Source organism: Patiria miniata, unplaced genomic scaffold, assembly GCF_015706575.1.
Source record: "Patiria miniata isolate m_02_andy unplaced genomic scaffold, ASM1570657v1 HiC_scaffold_14, whole genome shotgun sequence".
NCBI lineage: Eukaryota > Metazoa > Echinodermata > Asteroidea > Valvatida > Asterinidae > Patiria > Patiria miniata.
This window is the reverse complement of record NW_024037052.1, coordinates 11,300,330-11,312,908: the sequence shown is the minus strand read 5'-3', so window position 1 is coordinate 11,312,908 and position 12,579 is coordinate 11,300,330. Positions and strand designations below refer to the sequence as shown.

At 37.2% G+C, this 12,579-nt stretch overlaps 1 protein-coding gene across 1 annotated transcript in view; it reads right to left on the bottom strand.

Moving 5' to 3' along the window:
* The window catches only part of LOC119722047 (cytoplasmic dynein 2 intermediate chain 1-like), a gene marked incomplete at its 5' end in the record, with an annotated part of 71,559 nt that extends 58,980 nt beyond the window's left edge, over positions 1–12,579 (bottom strand). Inside the window, 2 exon segments of the mRNA XM_038192035.1 lie at positions 11,491–11,549; positions 12,513–12,579. Of these exon segments, the coding sequence (XP_038047963.1) occupies positions 11,491–11,549; positions 12,513–12,579 (126 nt within the window).

Below are 12,579 nucleotides of genomic sequence, written 5' to 3'. Positions count from 1 at the left end.
TCATCACCCGACATTTGAAGCAAAAAAATCAGGTACAAAAAAAACCACACCACTTTTTGGGCAAGCTTTATACCAGAAACCGGAGCCTTTTTTGGGGGGCCTTATTACCCTATGAAAGAATTCCAATAATGTAGTAAAAACTCATAATTGGACCTCCAACCCTTCCGTTACTTTCAAAGATGAGGCTGTCATACCATGTGATGAATATTTTTAAGCTGTTGTAATTCATTTCATCTGTTGTTAATAATCCATGGTGTACATATACAATTTTTTGTGGTCTTTTTATTTTTCAACTTCAACAGCAGTTTTCTAGACATGCATCTTAATGTGATAAAGTAAAACACTATAGCTATACATTTCTCAAGTCACAAAAAAATAATTGCATCCCTGTCACAACTGAAATGTTGGTGTCCATGTTTTATGAACAACAGTTCATCTGCTCAATATAATAACACCAACAATGATGTTTTTCACACCTGGATTTTATGAATGATTTACTGTTATGATATGAATGATTTAATACTCATCAGCATTCTGCTTCAGAGAGTATGTAGATCGATTAAACATGCATAAATGCGCCTGCAGCAACAATGCAGGATGATTAAGAATGAAACTATATACAGTATTTCACTGGATATTCTTTCCCATGAACTTGCCAATAGTTAAGTAATAACAATGTATCTGTTTTATGTTCCAAACTTCCATTATAGGCACATCATTTCCTGTTACGTCAAATGATGCTGCACTTTACCGGGTCACACAGACTTCCAATTATAAACAAAATACAACAAGATAAAAGTCTACGGATTGATTACACCATCACTTCGTGTTAGATAATTACCGTACCCAGACAAAAGCATCGACAACTGTGACTGATATTATTGCAGCAGAGATCATATCACCACGAGTTCAAAAAGTACATTTGGGTTTTTCACTAAAAAAATAAGGCATTTCAGAATTCTCCTGAAACAAAGACAACTTATTGTCTGAAGAATATTAATGGGCACTTTGCTAAAAACAAAAGACCTCTGATTTCAAAATAATAATAAAAAAAAAACACATTCTTTTGCATGCCGCTTAGAGGGCGCCCTTTATTTTTCAAGTTGGGCATTCCTCAATTAACACTTCCATAATGATTTGGCTGCAGTGAAATGCTTCCGTTTTAAAATTAAATTCAACTTCTACTGCACTTCCGGTAACACCGGAAGTAAAGGTCAGTTTTGTGCCCAGGAATAAGAAATGTTGCTCAAGGCATCTGCTACAACCTCACAAAAAAAGTGAACATAATACTTTATTTGGTTCAAAAGATATAGCTGAAACTATTTTGTCAAATTTCGCCTTTAAATACCTGGTGACGTCATGATGACATCACAAAATTGTTAACATTTTCGTACCGGGTTCCAAGTTCATACTAGGTTTTATCATAATCCTGTAAAATTGTTTGGAAGAAATTTGGTTTGTTATTTTTTAGGATTCTATCTGTATTTTATATTCACCAATCTTTGGCCTTATAGTAGACCTGGAATTAAAGGTCAAGCGAGTTCACGTACATGACAAAAAATGTTTATCTATTAAAGCTATAGTCCATCATTTGCAGCTAAAAGTAACTGGAGTAATTATTGTTGAAAAATATACTTGGTTGAAAGATAGTAAGGGGACCAAACTCCCTGTGAAATTATTCTTTTTGGCAAGCTATCACTTAGAAGTAATCAACGAAAGAAGGTCTTTTTCTAACGGTGCTTCTTAAGACGCACCGTAGGAAATTTAAATTAGTAGTTTGTTTTGATATTCGGCGAAACGCACGCAAGCATTGGCATGACGCACACGCACGCTCGGTTGCTGTAATTCGTCGGATCAGTGCGTGACATTGCGCAGCTGCAATTGGCTAAGTGAGAACGTGTCTCAGACGCTGAATTCAGGCCCAATTCAAAACATGATTCAGCAACTTTTGATTTGAAATTGAGATCCTAGAATGCTGTTTTTCTCTGATTATACAGCTGAAGCTGAGCTGAAACTTCATCAAGTTAGTTATTCAGTACCCGTCTTTAGATTTTGAGCACTTTTGTTGCTTCAAACTAACAAAATGCACAAATTACAAATGATGGACTATATCTTTAATATCTAATTACACAGTTTGAAAACAATTGATCATTTTTGTTCAAGAGATATAAGTGAAAGAAGTTGGTCATTTTATTAAGCAAAAATCGCTTGTAATTTGACACCCGATTATGTCATCATGTCAATATGCACCACTTGGGATGAGGATCGTTATACGTTGAAAGCTACAAGTTCATACCATAAACTATTGAGGAGAAAACCCACAGAGAAATATTGTCGATAACAAAAGAAAGAAACAAACAAACAAAGATTAATTACAACTAGAGGTTCTCGTTTGTTGTTACAAACACGTTGAGTTATGAATATGTTCATGTAAGAACAAAGGATCGCGAAGTAAATCCTTTCCAGTACAATCAATTATTTTGTTTCAAAAAATGCATCTTTAACAGTGTGATACATTTTAGTAAACATTCTCTGTACTCATACAAGTTATTTCTGGCTTGATGGCGTCATTATTCAAAAAATGGGAAGTGGATATCGATTTAGTTCGGAGTGGATAAATGTTCGCTGAGAAGTTAAATAACGTATGAAAATATGGAAAATATAACTGTATGTATTCATAACACCTAACTTCCGGTTTGATGACGTCACAGTATTTGGAAGCAAAACGTGAACATTGTAAGGGATATCGTTATATGGGCTACAAAGATATACGACATGAATCAAATGATAGAATTAAATCTAAAATATTATATTAATATTTTCAAATTGTCATAGAAGTAACTTCCGGTCCGATGACGTCATGAATTTGGAACCTTGCCAAATTATCTGTGGCTAATCAAAGAATATCAAGGGGCGATTTGCAAAAATTTGAACCAATCGTTTTCAAATTAAAAAAGAAAACACTATTTTATGTGCCGCTAGAGGGCGCCCTTTCGAATGATGACGTCATCACACTGTTTTTTTTGTGTGTCTGATATTCCTCACTTAACACTTTCATAATTTATATGTGTGTAGTAAGATGCTCCCGCTTTTCAGTTATATGCCGTTTTTATTGCACTTCCGGTAACACCGCAAGTGAAGGTCAAGCAGTTTTGTGTCCGGGAACAAGAAATGTTTCTCACGGCATAGTCTACAGCATCAAAAAAAATGAACACGATACTCTATTTGGTTCAAAAGATATAGCACAAACTATTTTGTCAAAATTTGCCCTTAAATTGCTTGTAATTTGATACTTGATGACGTCATGATGACGTAACAAAATTTATGACATTTTTGTACCATGGTATATGTTCACACTAGGTTTTATGATCATACCGTTTGGAAGAAATTTTGCTTTGTTTTGATTTTAGGCTAAAGTCTTCATTTTGAATTCACCTGATTTGACCTTCCGGTAGACCCGGAAGTAAAGGCCAAGCGAGTTCACGTACACGACAAAAAATGTTTATCAATTAATGGTCTATCTGATTACAGAATACAAACATCAATGACTATTTTGTTCTATAGTTATAGGTGAAAGTATTTGGTCACTTTTTTCAGCTAAAATCGAGTGTAATTGACACCCGATGACGTCATCATGACGTCAGAGTAATATGCACCACTATGGATGAGGGTTGATATATGCTGAAACTTACAAGTTCATACCATATACCGTTTAGGAGAAAACCCGCGGAGAAGTATTGTCCGGAAAAAAAAGGAAAGAAAGAAGATTTATGAGAACAATTCCAGACAGTGGTCGGGTTGTGCCATAGTTGTTTTTTTTTTTTGTCTTGGGATCAAGACCTGATCATCCTTTCTACTTATGCCAACTTCAGCATCACATAAATGATTTTGTGTCTTCTTATGAACATCTTCCAAAAATTAAAGGATGGACACAATCCTGACTAAGTATTCACTGTGCACTTATTGACACGACTACTCCCTCAACTGCAGGAACATGCCTTGTTATGTTTCCAACCTCCTCAACTAAAGAGAGTCTATCCTGAGATTTCAGGGAAAAATAACTTTTGCATGTCATCAACTGTTTATGACAGATGATGCAGAACTTAGTCCGTGGGACATCTGGTTCGCCAAATTTTATAAAACTTCACAAACATGTAGATTATGGTGTACCATATCGAAAAAACTTTGTTCCCCGATCCACAGTTTGTTTGAGAATGAGAAAATCAGGGATTAAATTGCCGAAAATTCTACATGAGAAACAAACATAAGAAACAGCGCCCTCTATTGACATAGTCAGAAACCTTTTCTCACGTTTGTCTGAGTCCGGGCGGTCTGTTCTTGACACGAGTATTTTCATTGTTCTCGCGCTCGAACGGCGGGAACACGACTCACGAACACTGCACTCGGAACAGGATCTCACACCACCTTCCCGTTGGGGTTTGTGCAAAAATGATATACCCGTGTCAAGAACAAGACCAGCCCGAACTCGGCCAATGAGTGCTTGCTAGTTGCTAGATGATACTTCTTTCATATTATATTCTAGATTTTTTTGTTATTTCTCATCGGAATGCCAAAATATCTTTGTTATAATTTTGTTGAACATGAAATGATTAAGTTTTCAATTTAAGATTAGCTACATATTCATCGATTGGTATATTAAAGGGAAAATACAACATTTGCAAACATCAAAAAATAAAACTACCAAAGCATTTTGAAATACCTTGCTGGACTGTTAGTGAATGACAGTGTAAAGCATCCTGTAAAATCATGGCACCTGGTATACTGTCATTTTCAAGAAAAGTGGTATTTTTGTATCAATTTCCAATGCTGATCGGCCGATCAGCGTTGGAAACAACTGGCTTTTTTTTCAAATACTGGCCCCAATTGACCATCGCACTTGTTTGAATCGATTACAAACTTATGAACGGGTACGAGCCAGCTAGACTGGTTCCCTGACCTTACAATTCCCCAATGTATGTAAACTGCTCTGATTCTTCCATTGATCTCCATATATGTGTATATGGAGATCAATGGATTCTTCTTATATGGAGTCAGGGAACCAGACTACAGGAAAATGATCGTTTTTCTTGGTTTTTCTTGGTTTTTATAGCATTTTCGAACCCAAAACCTCAAAAAAGTCAGTGTAACTATATTTGCTATATATTTCCAACCCCCCAATTCCATCCATTTCTGAAAATTACAGCAAAGGCAAACGATGTACATTCCCTTAATCCCCAGATCAGTATAATTTTGTGAACTAATTTTGTAAATAATTTTGAATCTCAGAGTAACATATTTTCAATAATAATAGAAGTGCACGCATAGCATCTGGTAAAGCATCTAAACTTCTGAAACATCTTTTAAAAAATGTTTTGCCTGAATTAAAAAAAAAGAAAGTAATACAAATTTGATGCAGCCTCAAAAAAGGAAGCGGGTGGGCCGTTGCGGTTTATTGGTGGTTTTCACGGAATGGATGGACAAAACATGAATCAGTTCTTAAAACAATATTCAAAATAATAAAAACGGTAAGACGGTTTCGGCTGAAACAAATTGCAGTTGTAATGTTGCCACTCATAGCTTCCAAATAGGGGAATATAAATTATTTTTCTCTTCTTGAAAAAGTTAGCAAACAGAAAGTGGGTCCTTCAATTTGATGAGACTTTCAATGCATGTTACAACAATTATGCAAACAGGCGCTTAGCTCGTTTTGTCAGTTGAAAATAAACGAGTAACTTCGTTCAGTACAGATTGAACAAACTTATGTCATCTAAATACCATTCTTCTTGTGTGGACAAAAACTGTGAAGGTTAAACTTGCCGGGCCCCCACAAAAATAAATTAATAAATAAATGAAACAAAAATATTATATTAAATAAATTTGAAATTTTTTGGTGATTACTTAAACCACATTGCACCTGGAATATAAAAAAAAATCACCAAAACAGTTTTTGCAGTTATTGCCGTCTTTATTTTTTGAGTCATTTTTTTTTAATAGGAAAGTGTAATAAAAAATATAACCAACCTGACCTGTATGAGAACTTGAGTATCATTTTTGAGTGGTTTTGTAATAAGAGGCTTCAACTTATCTGATACATGTACATAATCCCTTATTAAAATTCTGCGTCGCTGCTACTTAAGGGGGGAGAGGGAGTCTGTTTAAAAAAAACTTCACTTATGACAATTTTTCTTTAAGACAAACTGAAAGATGTGATGAACCATGAGATTCTCATCTGGAGTACGGTTTAACTATGTTTTAATTTAGTTAATAACATTCGATCTTAAAACTTGATCATTTCAATTCGGACAAACTGTAATGAAAGGTTTTGACACCCGGATGAGAAATAATGACAAAAATATAATACATGCATGTAATATGAAGCTTGAAAGAAGTATCATCTGGCAAGCACTCCTTGTGTTTCAACCTGTTTGCAGGGTGGGGGTACGAGCGAATCATTGAGTACGAAAAGGTTGCTGACTGTGTCAATAGAGGGGGCTGTTTCTTATGTTTTTTTTCTCATGCAGAATTTTTGGAGTTTTTATCCCAGATTTTCTCATTCCCACACAAACTGTAGATTTGTTTTGCGACCTGAGCTGTTCTGACTTTTTTTAGCCTTGAGTCTTGCGCATCTTTTAATACCCAAAACATAACATTCGGACCACGGGTTGCCACGCAGCAAAAAAACAAACAAACAAAACTAGAAATGTGTTTGTGGACAAACACAAGCTGTTTCGGATATTTGAAATATTCCGTGCACATGATGAACAATTAGTGACGTCACTACAAATGTCATCTATAACAGCACATTATACGTACATATCAAGTTACAACCAAATCAAGCATTATAGTTCTGTAGATATACTGGTAGGCCTTTAATAGAAAAGTGCCCATTTAATGGACGTCACATGACATTTGATGATGCCATCACTTGAATTTTCATCTGTCACACATCCAGGTATGGGTAACAATCCAATCAGACCTATGGTTCTGTAGATATAGGCCTTAGAAAATGCTCTTTCAATGTGATGTCAAATGAAATGTGATGACGTCATGATGACGTTACTTCAATTTCCATCTGTAACACATCATCAAGGACCATCTTCGGCTGCTGGTCTTAGTGTGTCCCAAGTCTGAAGTTATATATCTGAAGTTTCAGGCATATGAAAGTGCCAAAGTGTATGGTTTGAAGAAAAACGTGTACAAAACCTATTGGAAACAAGTCAGGTGTGTTTACAAACACAAATGCCCTGCAACCGTGACTGTTCCCATGACATAACACCACTCTTTTAACATCAACTTACATGTATACCTTGGTCACATGGAACGTTCATTGACAGCATTAGTGTCTTCTGTAGGGTTTATATGAATTAATCCCTGTGATCTTAGAAAAAATACAAGATTTCTATTGTTTTAGCCACTGTGACCTTGACCCTTGACCTTTCGACCCCCAATGCAATAGGCCTATTTGGATTACCAAGAACGATCCACAAACCAAATTTGAAGTTCACATGTAAAGTATTTCTCAAGTTATCACGCTGACAAAATTTCTTTTGTTTTAGCCACTGTCACCTTGACTCTTGACCTTTTGGCCCCAAGTGAAATAGGCTTCTTAGGATTGCCAAGAACAATCCACAAACCAAATTTGAAGTTCATATGTAAAGTATTTCTCAAGTTATCGCGCTGACAAAATTATCGTTTCAGCCACTGTGACGTTGACCCTTGACGTTTTGGCCCCAAATGCAATAGGCTTCTTAGGATTACCAAGAACAATACACAAACCAAATTTGAAGTTCATATGTTAAGTATTTCTCAAGTTATCGCGCTGACAAGATTTGTCCGGACACACACACACACACACACCCAGTCGTTTTTTGCTATGCTTCCGAGGATTGGCTTTGTGTTTTCCTTTGTCCCTGTAATATAACACTCTCCCATAGACTAAGCACACAAACCTGCGTTCGAGGACAATAGGCACCTTCCTTCAAGGATCAATGGCCCCTTTGTGCTCCTTTTGTTGTCTGTCCTCAGGCGTAATGCCATGCAGGAACACACACCCACCCCCAGTCTTTTTTTTACTATACGCCTGAGGTCAACTATTGTGTTTTCCTTTGTCCCTCTAATATAACACATTCCCATAGACTAAGCACATAACCGTACGATCGAGGACCGGTTTTAACAATAGGCACCGTCGTCCGAGGGTCAAAGGCTCCTTTGTGCTCCTTTTGTTGTCTGTCCTTTTGTTGTCTGTAATACAATACAAGAGCCCCCACACACACTTGTTTTACATACGCTATGTGGACATTCCTTTGTTTTCGTGTAGTTAAGAAAACTCGGTACAAAAAATAACTTTACTTAAACTGTGAAAACTCTTTTAACCCAATTTTTTTTCTATGATTCCCTATAGTGTTTCTCTTCATTCTGCTACCGATAAACCTAACCCAAAAATGCCTCTAAACTGTTTTCCAGAAAAGGGCAAAACGTTATGTGGACACGGCATAGTCCACATAACGTTAACACAACCTGCATTATGTGGACATCTTTTGTTCACAAGTCCACATAGGGAATGTAAGACAAACTCACACAAACTCACCCATACTTGTTTCACATGACTAGTGTGGACTTTCCATTGCTTTCGTGTAGTTAAGAAAAACCAGTGAAAAAACTCATTTTTCTCAAACTGTGAAAACTCTTTCAACCCAATTTTTTTCTATGATTCCTTTAGTGTTTCTCTTCATTCTGCTACAGATAAACCTAACCCAAAAATGCCTCTAAACCTGTTTTCCAGAAATGGGGAAACACTGTGTGGACGTGGGGCAAGTCCACACAACGTCGGTGCTACCTACATTATGTGGACGTCTTTTGTTCGGAAGTCCACACTGCGTATGTAAGACAAACTCACCCACCCAAACTTACTCTTGAAAACTATTCTCCTGAGGACAATGCTTTGTGTTTCCCTTTGTCCCTTTAATATAACCCTGTAACATAGACTAAGCACACGAACCTACAACAGAGGACCGTTTAAAACCAAAGACCTAACACCCGAAGACTGAAAGGATCCTTTCTTCTCCCTTTGTGTGTCTGTCCTCGGAGGTTATGTAGAACATGTATACACACAAATGTGTATTCACCATTGATCGTGGACGTCCTATTGTCCCTCTTTTGTTTGTACAAGACCCTAATCGTGGACGTATGCTGGGAATCGTGAACGATATTGTTCTCTTTTGTTCTCTGGTATTTGTCGTCCGCGGTTTGAAAAGATGAACACATACATGCATACAGACACCCATACACAGTAACATATTGTTAATGTACCCTAACTTGGCACGGCCCCTAACGTGGCGCACTTTGATTTTTCCCCTGTAGCGCCTACCTACAGCAAAAGTTTGAACTAAAATTTCACAGAAAGTGACATTTCAATTTCTAAACACTCCCGTTCACAAATCACGAGTTTATCTATCCGTTTCATATATATATCATATATATCATATCCGTTTCAAAAATATATTTCGGCGTGATTTTCCAATTTTATTTCGAAGTGCACAGTGAACCCTTTAAAAACGTCCCCCAAAAATAAGCAAATAATTTTCTGACAAACTTCTAGTTGGTCATGTAAGAAGAGGTATTGGTTCATCAGAATTTATCAACTTTACAGAAATTCTCAAATGTTAATTTGGAATTTTCCGAGATTTATTCAAGTGCGCCACGTTGGGGAACACTCAGCCGACAGAGACTAAATAACAAGCATTAATAAGGTAAAAGTACCAGTATTTCACTGCATGAATTTTAAGTTTGTCAATGAAGTTTTGCAGCAGTACATGAGAAATGTCAGTGTAAATGTCGAAGTGCGCCATGTTAGGGAACACCAGGCACGGTTCTAGAACCAATATTTTGGGGGGGCTAGCAGGGTGGATCCAGAATTTTTTTCAGGGAGGCGTGCTGAAATGTAGACCGGTTATTTTTTCCAGACACTTGGGGGGGGGGGGGGGGGGAGAGGCCTCATGCCATTTTCAATGGGGAGCGCCCATAAAATCCTAAAATCATTGACACTATATTAACTAATGCACCCTTGTCACGACTATTTTTTTTAGGGAGACCGTTCGCATGTACATCACAATCCTTCTTTTTGCTAATGCAATTTTTTTTTTTTACGGAATTTATTTTGGGGGGGCTAAAGCCCCCCCGTAGAACCGCGCCTGGGGAACACCACTATACATACACACAGAAGAAATCTGCTATCGCAATATCCCCCTCTGGCTTACAGCCAGAGGGATAAGAATTGTTTTTACATTAAGGCAAAGACATGACTGTGTTTTATGTCCCAAGTCCTGATCAGAAAAAAGTGTATACATTCTATGGGATTTGGAATGAACAAAAGAAGAAGTAAAAGAAAATCTTAACAAAAGCAAAGGCTTTTTCTCAACTATGTGAAAAAGCCAAAAATAAAAATCAGAAAATAACAGCATTGCTGTTGAAACCCCTCAACCAGAGTGTCAAGTTATCATCCGGAAACCATTAACCTTTAACTCAACATGGTGACCTTGACCTTTGACCCCAGAACCAATCCCAACATGCCTGTAGCAATGGGCAACCCCCTACCAAAGTTAAACACCAAAATCTCAATTCTAACTCAAGTTATCATCCGGAAACCATTTACCTTTAACTCACCACGGTGACCTTGACCTTTGACCCTTTGACCCCAAAACCAATCCCAACTTGCCTACTCCCAAGGGCAACCCCTACCAATGTTAGACACCAAAATCTCATTTCTAACTCAAGTTATCATCCGGAAACCATTTACCTTTAACTCACCACGGTGACCTTGAACTTTGACCTTTTGACCTCAAAACCATTCCCAACTTGCCTACTCCTAAGGGCAACCCCCTACCGAAGTTACAATCCCAAACAACATTTCTAACTTAAGTTATCATCCGCAAACTAAGCTGCCCGGACGGACGGACGGACGGACGGACGGTCTAGCCAGACGGAATTGTGGGGTGATAGCATTGTGTTCCCATTATCCCTTTTTCTAAAGATTCTCTTCTGGGGTGATGTTTTTCTATTTTAAAAATAGTGGGGTGATGTGTCCTGAAAGGAACATCATCCCACAAGGGTGGTATGGTCAGGACGGGCGTTCTAGCCAGACGGACTTGTGGGGTGATAGCATTGTGTTCCCATTGTCCCTTTTTCTAAAGATTCCCTTCTGGGGTGATGTTTTTCCATTGTGTAAAAAAGTGGGGTGATGTGTTCTGAAAGGAACATCACCCCACAAGGGTGGTCTGGTCAGAACGGACAGACATACGGACAGACGCCGTAGGTGATGACAATACCCTTCGAGCCTCTCGGCTGAGGTAATGACTACCTGTACTACCATTTTTTTGTCTATCCATACATTACATATATTACTTTTTACGTATCGTACACCACATAAAATCTCCTCCACAGGAAAACAGTTAGTAAAAGTGGTATTAAAAAGCTCTTCTGATATATACCTACCAAAAAACATGGCAAACCAAAGGGGGAAAAGTCCAAATGAATCACCTCACCAGGAGAATCTGGAGTAATATTGAGAAAGGAAATCTGTTATTTCCAAGAAATATATGTATTAATTGTTTTGACTCAAAGAATCATCATTTGCCCATTACCAATAACCCCCACCCCCCTCTAAAATTGATAGCATACAATCATGAGACGAATTTGAATGAAATGTATATAACATTGATTGCAAAACGACGAAATTGATTCGTACGTTCGACAACTGCAGACGACGAAACTGAATTGTCTAAAATGAGCGACCAAAGACAAAATTGAACATGGGGTATGTAAGATCATGAATTTTCAAGACGAATTTGAAGTAAACCGTTTATGAATTTGAATGAAAACAGTTTTAAAATGTGCGGGAAAACCTATACTACATGTACTGTATGCATCACCTTGAATTGGACTATTACCCTGCATGTAAACCCTACGTGTGTGTGGCAGTTCCTTCAAAAAAAAAGAGACCCTATTGTTGACAACCATTCGTCCATGAAAGCAATCCTACAGTAAGAAGCATGTGCTACCTGTTGTCTAGTAAATGCTGAACACTAAAGGAAAAGTTTTATTCATACAGAATCAAGCATTGATTTTTACTTAATGCTTATACTCCACAGTAAATGCTTTTACTTTTTGCTTTAACTTCCTAGCATTCGCTAGTTTTTATACATACGACCCATTATCTATTTCTTTGAATTAAAAGTTAAAAATAGCATGTACAGTACATCTTTTATGACTTGAAGTAATAGTTTTGTTTTAAGACCAATTGTAAGGGACCTAAAAATGGAACATACAATTACCATTGGTTTTTAGAGGGCCAACTAATTCTAATACCATCCCCTACTTCAGAAAATGTATACTAATTATCATGCATACCAATTTATGCATGCAATTTCTTCCCTCTGGGTATTTTTTTTTTTTTAAATGGCAAGAGAAACAAAAAATGTAAATGTATATAAATAAATAGAAAATCAACTTTTTACCTGTCTGTTTTCTGTATCGTCTTGGAGAGACTCTATCTCCATGTCTGCTCCCATGAAGAATGCATCC